Source organism: Sinohyriopsis cumingii, chromosome 2, assembly GCF_028554795.1.
Source record: "Sinohyriopsis cumingii isolate HCF-2022 chromosome 2, ASM2855479v2, whole genome shotgun sequence".
NCBI classification, from domain to species: domain Eukaryota; kingdom Metazoa; phylum Mollusca; class Bivalvia; order Unionida; family Unionidae; genus Sinohyriopsis; species Sinohyriopsis cumingii.
The window spans coordinates 104,391,284-104,403,464 of NC_142962.1; the positions used below are offsets into that span (position 1 = coordinate 104,391,284).

Sequence of the window (12,181 nt, forward strand, 5' to 3'; positions counted from 1 at the left end):
TGCACATGATCAACTGAATCAGCATCTATTTCTTGTAAACTTCAACAGAACAGCAGACTATTCAGTTTTGCTGATATTTCCATTTTAACCCACCTTTTCCCATGGAGCTCCATTCAAATATTATTTTGTGTAAAGTCTATACTAATATGCACAGCATTATGTATTTCCTCCATGTCAGACATCTGCTAATCAGTTTGTTACAAATGTACATGAACTCTACAGATTGATATTCTTAGGAATAATACATCTTGCTTGATTCTCCAATAGTTCTTATTTCTCAGCTTTTAGAGTTTGTACCAATGTTTATAAGATTTTAGCCAAAATTGTCATTGCAATGTTTCCATTTTTTATATGGATGACTGCATTTGTATTTATAGATTATCTTCCTTGTATGTAATTTTTCACCAGAATTGGACATTCTGTGCAGTAATAGTTTCACGTCATTTATCTCCCTTTGCACACATGCCTCATAAGTGACAACTATTTGTACTAAAGGTAGTTTCAGCCCCATATTTGCAGCACAGTAACTTTCTCTAGTTTGAAAAATCATAAATTTTAAGAATTTAAAGCAAACGTGTTTATTTAAAATGTACCATAGAAACTTTTTTCAGTGCTTTTGTTTATTTATTCATTTTGCATCAATTTTCATTCTTTGAAAAGTCACTAAATGTGGCCTGTAGGTTTGATTAGGTTATCTTTACAGCCGTATTCCTTAGCTGCTTTCTGCTCTCTTTTTTGTTGCAAGTATGTATACAAGGGCTTGTGCACATTTGTAAGTCAATCTATCCTTAATTTCAATTGCTATTCCATCCAAATATTCAGTTATCTGGCTTCTGTCTCTTACTATTTTCTCCTGTATACTTTCATATATATATATATATATATATATATATATATATATATATATATATATATATATATATATATATATATATATATATACATACATACATACATACATACATACATATATATATATATATATATATATATATATATATATATATATATATATATATATATATATATATATATATATATATATATATATATATAATACTTATTTATCACATGATTTACATCACATATTTCATAACCCTATTTTGGATACCAAACACAACATATGTACAATCAAGTTCTGACTTTACACTGAGTCTAACATCCAAATTATTCTAAATAAATTTGATCTTACCAATGAGGATTGTTTAACAGTGTAGGAAACAAACTGTCATGCCTTTTGTCATTTCATAAATAGAATCTTACATTTTGACATATTCACATGATCTTTAAGAACCTTGTAGAATAATACTAATGATTTACTTGCTAATTAGGCTTATATTTTGACCCAATTAACATGATTTGCTTTGTTAATTAGAGTGACAAGGAACATAAATTATTTCAGTTTTTTGTCATATATTTCTTACATCTTTTATATGAACACTTGTTTGGTTTTGTCTATAAGTATGCTAACAAAAATTTAATTAATTGTTATTAATCAAAGATGAATCAATACTACACCATGTTTACAGCAGTAATTGGGATGCATAATAAAAAGGTTTCATTTCAGCTTCATCATCTATCCCAGACACTCTATATTGCTCACAGTTTTAATTGTCCCTTTGTCTCTCTATCCAGCATGCATTGCATTTATAATGTAGGAAAAATCTAAAATTATGGTAAACCACATTTGTTACAGTTTCTGAGAATATTAGAGATTTTATTTATTTAATTATTATATCAATTGCACAAATGCTGGTCTCAACCTATAACAGTGTGCTTAACTGAGACATTTACATAGTAAGATCTTGCAAGGACACAAACAAAACCTATAGAAATCTGCTGACCTAAGTGAACTATACATGTATATGTCAGAACCAGGAATCAGGCTCAGAATGACTGAGGTGCATATATCACTATTTAGTGCATTAATACTGGAAGAAGGGAACTGCCTGAAATAGTGTGGAGGTGCTCTTCCCATCCGCTGGTAGGTCTTGTCACCTCCTGTCCTCAGACTGGTTTTGCTTTTTTTGTAACTCATTAGAGGGAAGGGTTATTGGTGTTTCATTGGTTAAGCTGTTCCAGTAATTAAATGAGTCCAGGCATATTATTCTACTGCATTACTGTTGCCCTATCAAATTTCCTGTAGCTGTGTATCATTGAATTGGTGCTAAGTTTATCTGCGTACATGGCTACTTTGTTGGGCTACCATGACATTGTATATGACAAAGAAGATTGATCCAGATGATTTGCTGTCCACAATCTTTTTTTTTGGCACCAATTTCCTTTAAAAGACAGATGAAAACACATTTGCACTTTAACTTCCCAGAACAATTACTGCTATGGATAGTCTTAGCCAGTTTCTGATTTTTCCTTGTTGTTTGCAGACATGTTATGGCATTGTTTTTATATGAGCATTTGCTTGTCTGGCCCACATTTTAAAAGTCCTAGGTCAAAGATCACAGTCATGGCATGAGACAATGTTACTCTCTGACTGTTTTCTTGTCTGTACTGTAACTTTTGAACCACTGAAGATACTGTCATGAAAATTCACTGAAATATACAACAGACCAAGTGGTGTGTCACATACTACTACCACCACCACCACCTTCTACCTCAAGATCAGTGTTACAGCAAGAAAATAAACATTATAAAATTTAGTTGTTGCTACTGCTTCTGATTGATGGTCATATCAATACAGAGTTATCATCAAAGGACATATTTTGATGTTGGCTTGGTTATAAATGAAAACGTTGATTATCTGACATCTAGCATGGACACCACAGTAGCCATCTTGAAAATATACTTATGGATCTTTTTCCTAAATGGATATAATATGCACATCAGGTTTTCACCAATAGATAGTCTAATAATGAAGTTTTTCCATAATGAAACTGGTGCCAAATTTACATCTGAAAAGGTTACCACAGTGGGTACTTTGACATTCTTGTAATTGCTAAGATGGCTTCAGCACTCAGAAGATAAAAAGAAATGGTCAAATCTCAGATTCCTGAAAATTCTTTTCAGCCAGTAGAGCATCACTCTCTTTGAGGGATTATTGTTATTGGGTGTGACTGTATTGTAAAAGAGAATGTTCTTCTAAAGCGGAGAACTTTTCAATATTGACAAGGGGGCCCCGAGTGGCCGAGTGGTCTAAAGCGCTCTTCGTTACGGATCACTGCCATCTCACCTCTGTCTGCGGCGGTTCGAGTCTAAGATTCAGCCAATGTGGGTATGTGAGAAAGCTTGCCAGCAGCTTCTCGTGGGTCGGTGGTTCTTTCCGGGGTTTTCTCTGGTTCTTCCTCCACCATTAATACTGGCCACCATGTATAGCCTATCATGTGCTGCAAAATGGCATTAAACCCCACAACAACAACAACAACAACAACAACAACAACAATATTGACAAGGGAGCTAACTCTTCAAATATGTACAGACAAACAATAGGGGCAGTTTAAGAGATCGTAAGTGTGTGCATATTATAATGAAATTTTCAGGAAGATTGCCCTAAATATATTTTTAAGTGTACATCACATGTGTTAAATACAATTTCTTTTCTTTTGTGCAGCCAGTAGTGGTCAGTCAGGGTCAAGCAGATGGAAGCCTACCAGGTCTTGGTCAATACAAAACCCCAGTCCCAGTCAAGGTGACCAACATGCAGCTGGCTACATCACCAATGTGGAATGGAGCCAACTATTATGAAGATGTGAATTCCCAAGACAGTATGCAAAAAGGTATGCATATGTTAGCCCACAAAATATTATGCATTACACACACACACACACACACACACACACACACACACACACACACACACTCTCTTCCAACAGTTTTTTTTTTCATTCTTGGTTATAAGATCATATCCTGTTAGTTTGGAAAACAACTGGTCAGTGTGACATGATGTTGTGAATAATGTTGCTTCATCATAAAGATTTCTTAGTGTTGGTTGACCTTGTCTCCACTTGAGAATATTATGAAAATTGTAATAAGGATCCTTTAAGCCATGAATGTCATTGCTTAAAGAAAATTTTCTTTTGACCAGACTTTACCAAAAAAATCAACAAAAACAAATTGCACAAGACCTGACTCCAATTTCCATGTGCACAAAATTGCAATTGCTGTATTTCAAATATGAAAAAATGAAAACAAAATCATATTAAATTGACTTGTGTGTTTATTCAAGTCACAAAATATGGAATGTAAAACAATTCTTTCCTCCAGGTCCTGAGTTCATCCATTGTTTAATTGCTTTATCAATGTCCTCTTTACTCATTGAACCAGCATCTTAGAATGTATTTAGAATGGCAAATCTTAGAATGTATTTAGAATGGCATCTGAAGTTTGTTTTGCTTTATACAATTTCTCTTGACACTTTTGACGTTGTTTGTAGGTCCTATTAATACGTTTAAACAGTGTTGCATTTAACACTAGTGTAAGCATGAGCAAGGGATAGTTCAGTAGTTATTCATTAAACTTTAACTTGAAATGTCTTGAACAACAAAATAGCAATTAAACAAGAAAAAAACAAAATCAAAAGATCTATGTGTTTCAGCTGAAATAATTTTTGGGAAGTTTTTTCCTTTTCTTCTTACTTTCACCAAAGAACAGATGATATTTTTTTTTCATCAAAGACTTGAAAGACATCACAGGCCACATCTAATCCCTATATAACTTACAGTAGTACCTCAGCAACAACAAAAAATTCTGCATTTGGCCTAAACTCTCCAGATTACAAGAACTTCATCAATTAACAGCTTGTTCTGTATACATGCTTCATTGAATCCCATTACTTGGGCCATTTATCACTGTGCCAGTCACAACGACTGCTGGAACAATTTTGGTACCTACTAGACTGGTTATGGCTGGTTTTTGTTATGCACATATGTATTTAGAATGGTACTTTGTCATACCTCTGGTAGAATCACATGCATGTTGAAGCGAGATGAGCACTAATTATTGGTAACCTTGGCAATCTGTTCCCTATTTAAAGAACACATATTTCACTTTGTTCATAAAATTTATAGCTTTCAGTAGAAGTTCGATAAGTAGATGATCTTAATACATAGAATCGAATATTAATAATTTGCTGTACTCTTATAATGACCACATGTACATGGGGGGATTTAGTCACTGTAAATATCAGCACAGTTATAATGATCAATTGATTAACACAGGTTTCTGTATGTGGTTGAAGTAGGACTGGTAAGTCATTGAACTTGCAACCAAGATATTGCTTCATGTTTAACACAACATGTGTGCATGTGACTTGAGTCTTTTATACATCAGTATATACACTGTAACAATATGATTACAGAATGGTAACAATTCTTGGTAAGTTTTTCTGTTCTTAAAAATGGTAAGGGATATTAATTAGGGAATATACAATATATAGTAATATCAAAATCATGTATGAGTGGAGCCTTGAGTGACATTCATTCATGTTAATGAGGTGATTTTGTATATGGTTGTTTGAGTTTGCTGAACATTCTGAAGGACATATTTATCTGCCAATTTTGATCAGATCTGGAATGTTATATAATGAAGATCTTCGATGAGATCATTTGTGAGTGACAGCCATGCATACTGATGAGGTGGTTGCACATCTGATTGGCTGATTAATTTTAATTATTCTTCCTATAATTTGCATAATCAGGATATTAGATGAGTTTAGTTGTGTGACATATTCATTTGCATATAATAGGCAGGCAGAGCTTGTGAACACTCAAAAACTCCTTATTTCTTGTCAGATTTTGGTATGTTACATTTTTTTTTTAACACTTTGGAATGTCAGGGCATTAAGTTCTAGTAATTTCTTATCAAAACCATGTATATGAGGATGAACAGTTATAGTGATTTAATAGAAAGCAAGGATTTGGACTACACTGGATTACAGGTTTATGGTCATGCAGAGTTCTTCCCTTGCAGAACAAAATTAAAGATAGATACAGTAATATTCTAGAATACATGATATTATCAAAATAATACACTTTATAGATTATAATGAATGATTTGTAATTAAAACTGAAAAGTGAAAAATAAAATAAGAAGAAACATTTGAAGTTGATAATAATTTGATAATATATTTTATATTCATAAGTACTAGTTTGTTAAATACCTGTATCAATGAATTATTAAAATCTTTTGAATAAAGAGGTTTTTACTAAGGAAAATTATCAGTTGCCATTTACTAATAATGCAGTTTATTTTATACTGGTTGATGAATGAGTGGATTTACCAAGAGAAATGAGTTTGATAATTTACTAGAGTGAGTTACTAGTTTTATTTTTTCACTCAAGAACTCTCTTCGTTTAACATTGAATACATTTTGACCAAAAGATTCTATCTTCTGTGTTGTCATTTGTTTGGTGCATTGGTAAAATGTTGACCTGTCATGCAAAAAAAAAGACTATGCTTGAATCACACTTTCAGTTAACTTTATTTTTTTAAATACAATATTCTTTCCAACTATTTGCATATTATACCTTAAATTAGGACTATGAAATATGTTATTAGTTAATCTTCATATTTTTCTCTGTGAATGCTCACAAGACACAACAGGACATAAATAGTAACTCCTGACTCACTGTAACAAATCGGCATTTTCTATCAGTTTTACACTTTATCTAGTCAACAGGTTTGAGCAATAAATAAAAAAGAAAATCTGCTTATTCTAAATGAATAATGGATATATTGCATCTCATGGGTGAAAAATTTGTTCTTAACAAGCGAATATCCTTTATGTAACCTCTATACAGAACATTCAAAAGCATTTCTGATGTACACCAAAAAAATGGGTCTGAGTATGAAATTTAAATAATTATGTACAATGAAAATTTCTCTGTAAAAGTCATGCTCAACTCAATACATTTATTTGCAGAGGATTTTTGCAATGATCTTAACCACATTTAAAATTCTTTAATATTTTGATAATTAATTAAATAATCCTAATTATTCTTCCACTAACAACTTACTTATCCTGCAACAAACTTAACTTTCATTCAGGAAAGTTATAGATTCAGCTAATGCATTTTACTTTTGTTTATGGAGTACTCTAAGCCATTCTGTTTGTTTATGGAGTACTCTAAGCCATTCTGTTTGTTTATGGAGTACTCTAGGCCATTCTGTTTGTTCTTACTCTCAGTTCATTTTTCTTTGTTTTCCTTCTCCAGCTTCTTATTTTTTCCCATTTGATGCTTGACAATTTTTCCAGTATTTTGTTATGGCTTTTTGTCATTTGTATGGTATTATTATCATTACATGCTTAATGTCACCTCATATGGCTATATTTCTATGTGTAAGATATGGTCCAATCCCATTGCTCTTCTGTATATATAAGGCAGTAAAAATTAAATTTGTTTGGTTCAGTATAAATTTACAGTTGCTTTAAATGAAATGCCTGAGAGATTTTTTGTTTGTTTGTTATTGTATGTATTGTGCATCATTTCAAGGCATTTAATAGTTTATAAGTTATGACTCCAGGGGTTAAGGGCAGACCTAGGAATGGACCAGCCTGACTGCACATATTAACTCCCCTTGTAATGCCAAGTATGTTTATACATTTTATGGGTGGGGATTTGAACAGATTCTGAATTATGAATAGTAGGACTCCATGGGATAGGTACAGAGATCCATGAGACAATGCTCTTTATATAGCAGATTTGTATTTTTGTGCTGATAAAGTTATATATATATATATATATATATATATATATATATATATATAAAGAATACTAATGAATATGGCGAATAACAATACTTTCAAGTGCACTGGATCCAGCAAGAGATCAAGTATGTCAGGGATTGATTAAGATAAATGCAATAAACTGACAACGAAAAGTGCAAAACTAGTATCTAGCTAGCCTAAGTGCTTTTGACTCTTTAATGAGTCTTTTTAAAAAACAAATGCAAAACATTGAAAAGACAAACAAATTAAAGTTATGTTTGAGAAACTTTACATGGCTGTTTCTACAGGAATTCAGCCTTTTAACTTTATTATGTTTCAACTACTTTATTTGATCTTATCGCTGATACTGGAAAATATTTGTATTGACCTAGAAATTGATGAGCCATAACGACATCTGTTATTTTTTGTAAATTTATGTAAGTGCAAATTATATCCTGGATATTTCACTGTTAAGTAGTCATAGGCTAATTTAGAGAATTATTTAAAAGAAAATGTGTAGGCTGAAAAAGATAATTTTATTTGTGCATGGTTGTCTTTTTCTAATCTTCTTGGTTTAAACCGCTTGGTTTCAGTGCTGACACATTTTCTTTAAATGCAAGAATTCAGGTCTGTCCAGTCAATTATTAAAATTTATTAATGTATATGCACTTAACAGTTGGACTTCAAGAAACACATCTAGTCTCATCCAATTTTACGAGAAAAGAAGCTATCTTCCTCAAATTTTAACTGAAGCTTTAATTAAACATGCCATAAAAAAACACTTGAGAACTTAGTAACATTCAGATGGTTAATAAACAGAGTAGTATAAAACCAGCCATCATCATGTATGACAAAGATAATTATTTTTACAATATGCAATCAGATCTCTAAGGCCAGTTGCCAACCTGACTCTGACAGATGCATTCCAAAATCCCCCCACTTGGCACAGAAAATTGTTTTTCTATAAACTGTGTTTCAGATCTATTGGGCATTTTTAGGTGTATAATTGGGCAGGAAACATTTCTGTGTTTTGAGAGTTCCTGGTATAATAAGGTTTCAGTTGTTAGGGATTATATATATAAGTGCACCAAACTCTTTTTCCTCCTCAACATTTTCAATTCTTGCTTTAATAATAATAATAATATTAATATTAATAATAATAATTATATTAATAATAATTCATTTTTAGACGGTAACTCATTTAGTCAATGACTATTGTTCCTTGAAGCCCTTGTAAGAAGAAAGTCTAACAATGTACATCATACAAAAAATGATAGTACTTGCTGTTTAATTTTAACATCAGTAGTATTATAAATACTAAATTCTATTAATACGTATCAGTAATACACACATACTTATGATAACTCAATACTGTAATATTTTCTGCAGATTTTACATGCGGCAGAAGTTTGTTCTAAATTTAGAAGACTTTTTTCCTTCTTTTCAGGAGGAGGAAGACGCAGGAATAAGGATAGGCCTGAAAATGGAGCATCAACCATTGGACGGACAAATACAATGTATAATACCCCTTCCACTGGTTATGGCGGGTTTGCCTATACCACAACTACTGGGAATAGGGCACAGTTCTATCTTAATCAAATTCCTTATGTTGGTGCACACAACTCCCAGCCTGCAGAGTATGTTGAGTGGTTAACGAGGTACATCACCACCACTACAAGTCTGAGGGATGCCACCCATCCACTTAGCCTCATTGTCACATTAATGTCTGAGCACAAAAATCGAATTGAACTTCTGCTAAACTTTAGGGAAAGAATAACACCTACATTGGTACTCCAGTTGTGTTGATTCAGCTTTTATTTACCAAACTTTTGGTGTGCCAAAATGTCATGAATAAGAAGTGAAACAATTTATTGAAAATCATTTAGCCAAGGATCTGGCCCTGTATTCTAGAAAATTTGTGAGCTGAAAGTTCAAGCTTAAACTGAAAACTTTGATGCTTTGTTAACTTTGATTCGAAAGAAATTTTGCATAAAAAGGATCTTATTAAATCTAGTTCTTCTACTACTACACTGACTTTCTGTTAACATATAATCATAGGTCAGTCACTAATGTGTACCGATACCTATCAACATTGGACCAGTGCTGTGATTGGCTTCATGTGATTGACAGGTGCACTGCAAGTTTGTTGGACACTCGGACCTAAAGTCCATCAACTCACTGACTGCAGCTGTATATGATATTCAGATTCAAATCATCATAACTTCAACATTTTTCAACAATATTTTATAAAATATTAAGTATACACTAAAACACCAATATACATGGGGTAGGTGACAATATAAAATACTCTGATTTTATATTCTGTGTTATGATATTGATTAGGTATGGTTGTCCATGGCTATAGGTTAGTTACATAGGTATACGTCGAGTTTAAATCTGATTTGGGGGTTTTGAGCTTGAGATTAGGGATTTTGTTAAAAATGTTTCAAGAATACAGGGCTTAAATATTTGATGTCATCTTTTGTTGAATTCTTGACATTAGACTCTTTACTGAGTAACTGCAGATTAAGTTTGGATATTTACATCATTAAGCTTGTGCTATAGGTACATAGGTAAATCTGTAAAATTCAAAGATCTAGCTTTACTCCACAAAATTACAACTTAAATTCAGAAATTTGAGTTTTCGAGTTCAGATTTTGTGTCCAAGATGTTTCATGACCATGGGGCTTGTTTGTGGTTTGAAAGTGTGATAGGAATTAACAGACTTAACCAAAAATTTGAGAGAGTTTTCTTCTAAATACTTTTTGCATGGATTGTTTTCTTTTAAAATTCATTTTTTTTTCTTCAATTTTTTTATTAATGAACTTCTACATAATTTGATAGACACTAAATTTTTCGCATTAATTGGATAGTTTTGTTATCAGGAATGAAATCATATTGTGACGGACTGGTACTTGATTATAACTGTTAGCTTTAATCAGTAATTTTGAAAATGAAAATCGCTATAAATTTATTTTTCTTATTATCTTAAAAGTCTCCTTCATAACTGTTCCCCAGGAGTAGAAATTATAGACAACAAATACTTTGGCATACTAAATACACTAGTGCTGGGTTGATGATTCCAACAAACTTCACCTGCTTTCAAAAGTCGAACTTATTTTTTTCAAGTGAAAACAATGAATCCATTGCTAATCCATAAACCAACAAATTCCAAAGTCATTTTGAACTCTGCCTTCCCAAAAAATCCAGCATTTATCCCAATGAAATATGTTGAAATAACTGCTATCTATCCAAATTCATTCTCAAGATTTGTGGCATGGTAGGAAATTTTTTTTGTCCATTGAACTTGGCAGATATTCTTACCTAATTGATTTGAAATTAAACGTGAAAGTAATATCATAAAAGTGTGAAATTCAGTATTTTAAAATCTATGCCTAATTATGTTTAACATTCAAATGAATGAATCAGCACTTGATTTTAGTCACACTATTTCTTTAGCTAAACATTTTTCTAAGTAGTAGGACCACAGGATTTACTAAAGTATTATTCTTGATAAATAGCAGTAGAATACAATTAGTAAATTATGAAATTTGTAAAATCTTTCAATTTTTTTTATAATAATCTAACTTTTATCCTTTTCCAGTGTTTTGTGTATGAATAGAAGAAAATACTTTGAAACATTATAATATCAAAAACATATTTTGAAGGTATTAGTGTATTGAATTTTCATTAATTTGAACTATCATAGATCCCTCAGGCATGTTAGCAGGTGTTTCACCCATATCTTTGCTTTCTGCTTGTTTTTATCTATTCTTACGTTTTCCTCACTGTGTGTATCCCATGTAATCAAAAGCAGTACAAGTTGATTTTGACTTAACCTTTTTACATTCCAGATGATGAGTTACCATGTCATGGGCAGCCATTCTTGTAAAACACATTAGGAAAGTAATAGGGATGATTGGATTTTATAAACAGTGTATTATTGGATTTTGGCAGTCCAGGGCTAACTTTTAAGAGTATGGAGGTCCAGTTCTAACTTTTAAGAGTATGGAGGTCCAGGGCTAACTTTCAGGAGTATGGATGTCCAGGGCTAACTTTTATGAGTATAGAAGTCCAGGGCTAACTTTTATGAGTATAGAAGTCCAGGGCTAACTTTTATGAGTATAGAAGTCCAGGGCTAATTTTTATGAGTATAGAAGTCCAGGGCTAACTTTATGAAAAGATCCTGTATATAGAAACTTTAGACTAATATTAGACCATTGGGAATTCAGGATACAAAACTGGAGGCTTGGGAAGTAGAGTTTAGAGGGCTGTCATTTTAAGTCTTTTAAACACAGTATCTTTGAATAATTTCATAAAATGCTGCAGATTGGACAAGTCTGTTTATTCCCCAAAGATGTAAAGGTTCCTAATTTACCATATGCTCTATTTTTTTTCATCAGTGCAGGACACTTCAGAATAATCAAACATGTTTTACATGACAGTTCTCCACTGCTGTATAAATTTACTACTGAAACTTGATATACCACAAATGTTTCAGGAGACGTGAAATATTTGCAT

The 12,181-nt window shown here is 32.1% G+C and overlaps 1 protein-coding gene across 9 annotated transcripts in view; it reads left to right on the plus strand.

The window, feature by feature from the left end:
* LOC149805532 (leucine-rich repeat-containing protein 9-like) overlaps window positions 1–12,181 on the plus strand; it is a 148,193-nt gene that overhangs the window by 114,384 nt on the left and 21,628 nt on the right. For 7 of the 9 annotated variants that reach the window (XM_089950137.1, XM_089950140.1, XM_089950138.1 and 4 more), the window contains 2 exons: window positions 3,566–3,731; window positions 9,108–9,318. In XM_089950137.1, coding sequence (XP_089806263.1) covers window positions 3,566–3,731; window positions 9,108–9,318 — 377 coding nt within the window. The remainder of the gene's footprint in view (window positions 1–3,565; window positions 3,732–9,107; window positions 9,319–12,181) is intronic. The other 2 variants (XM_089950139.1, XM_089950145.1) reach the window with 2 other exon arrangements.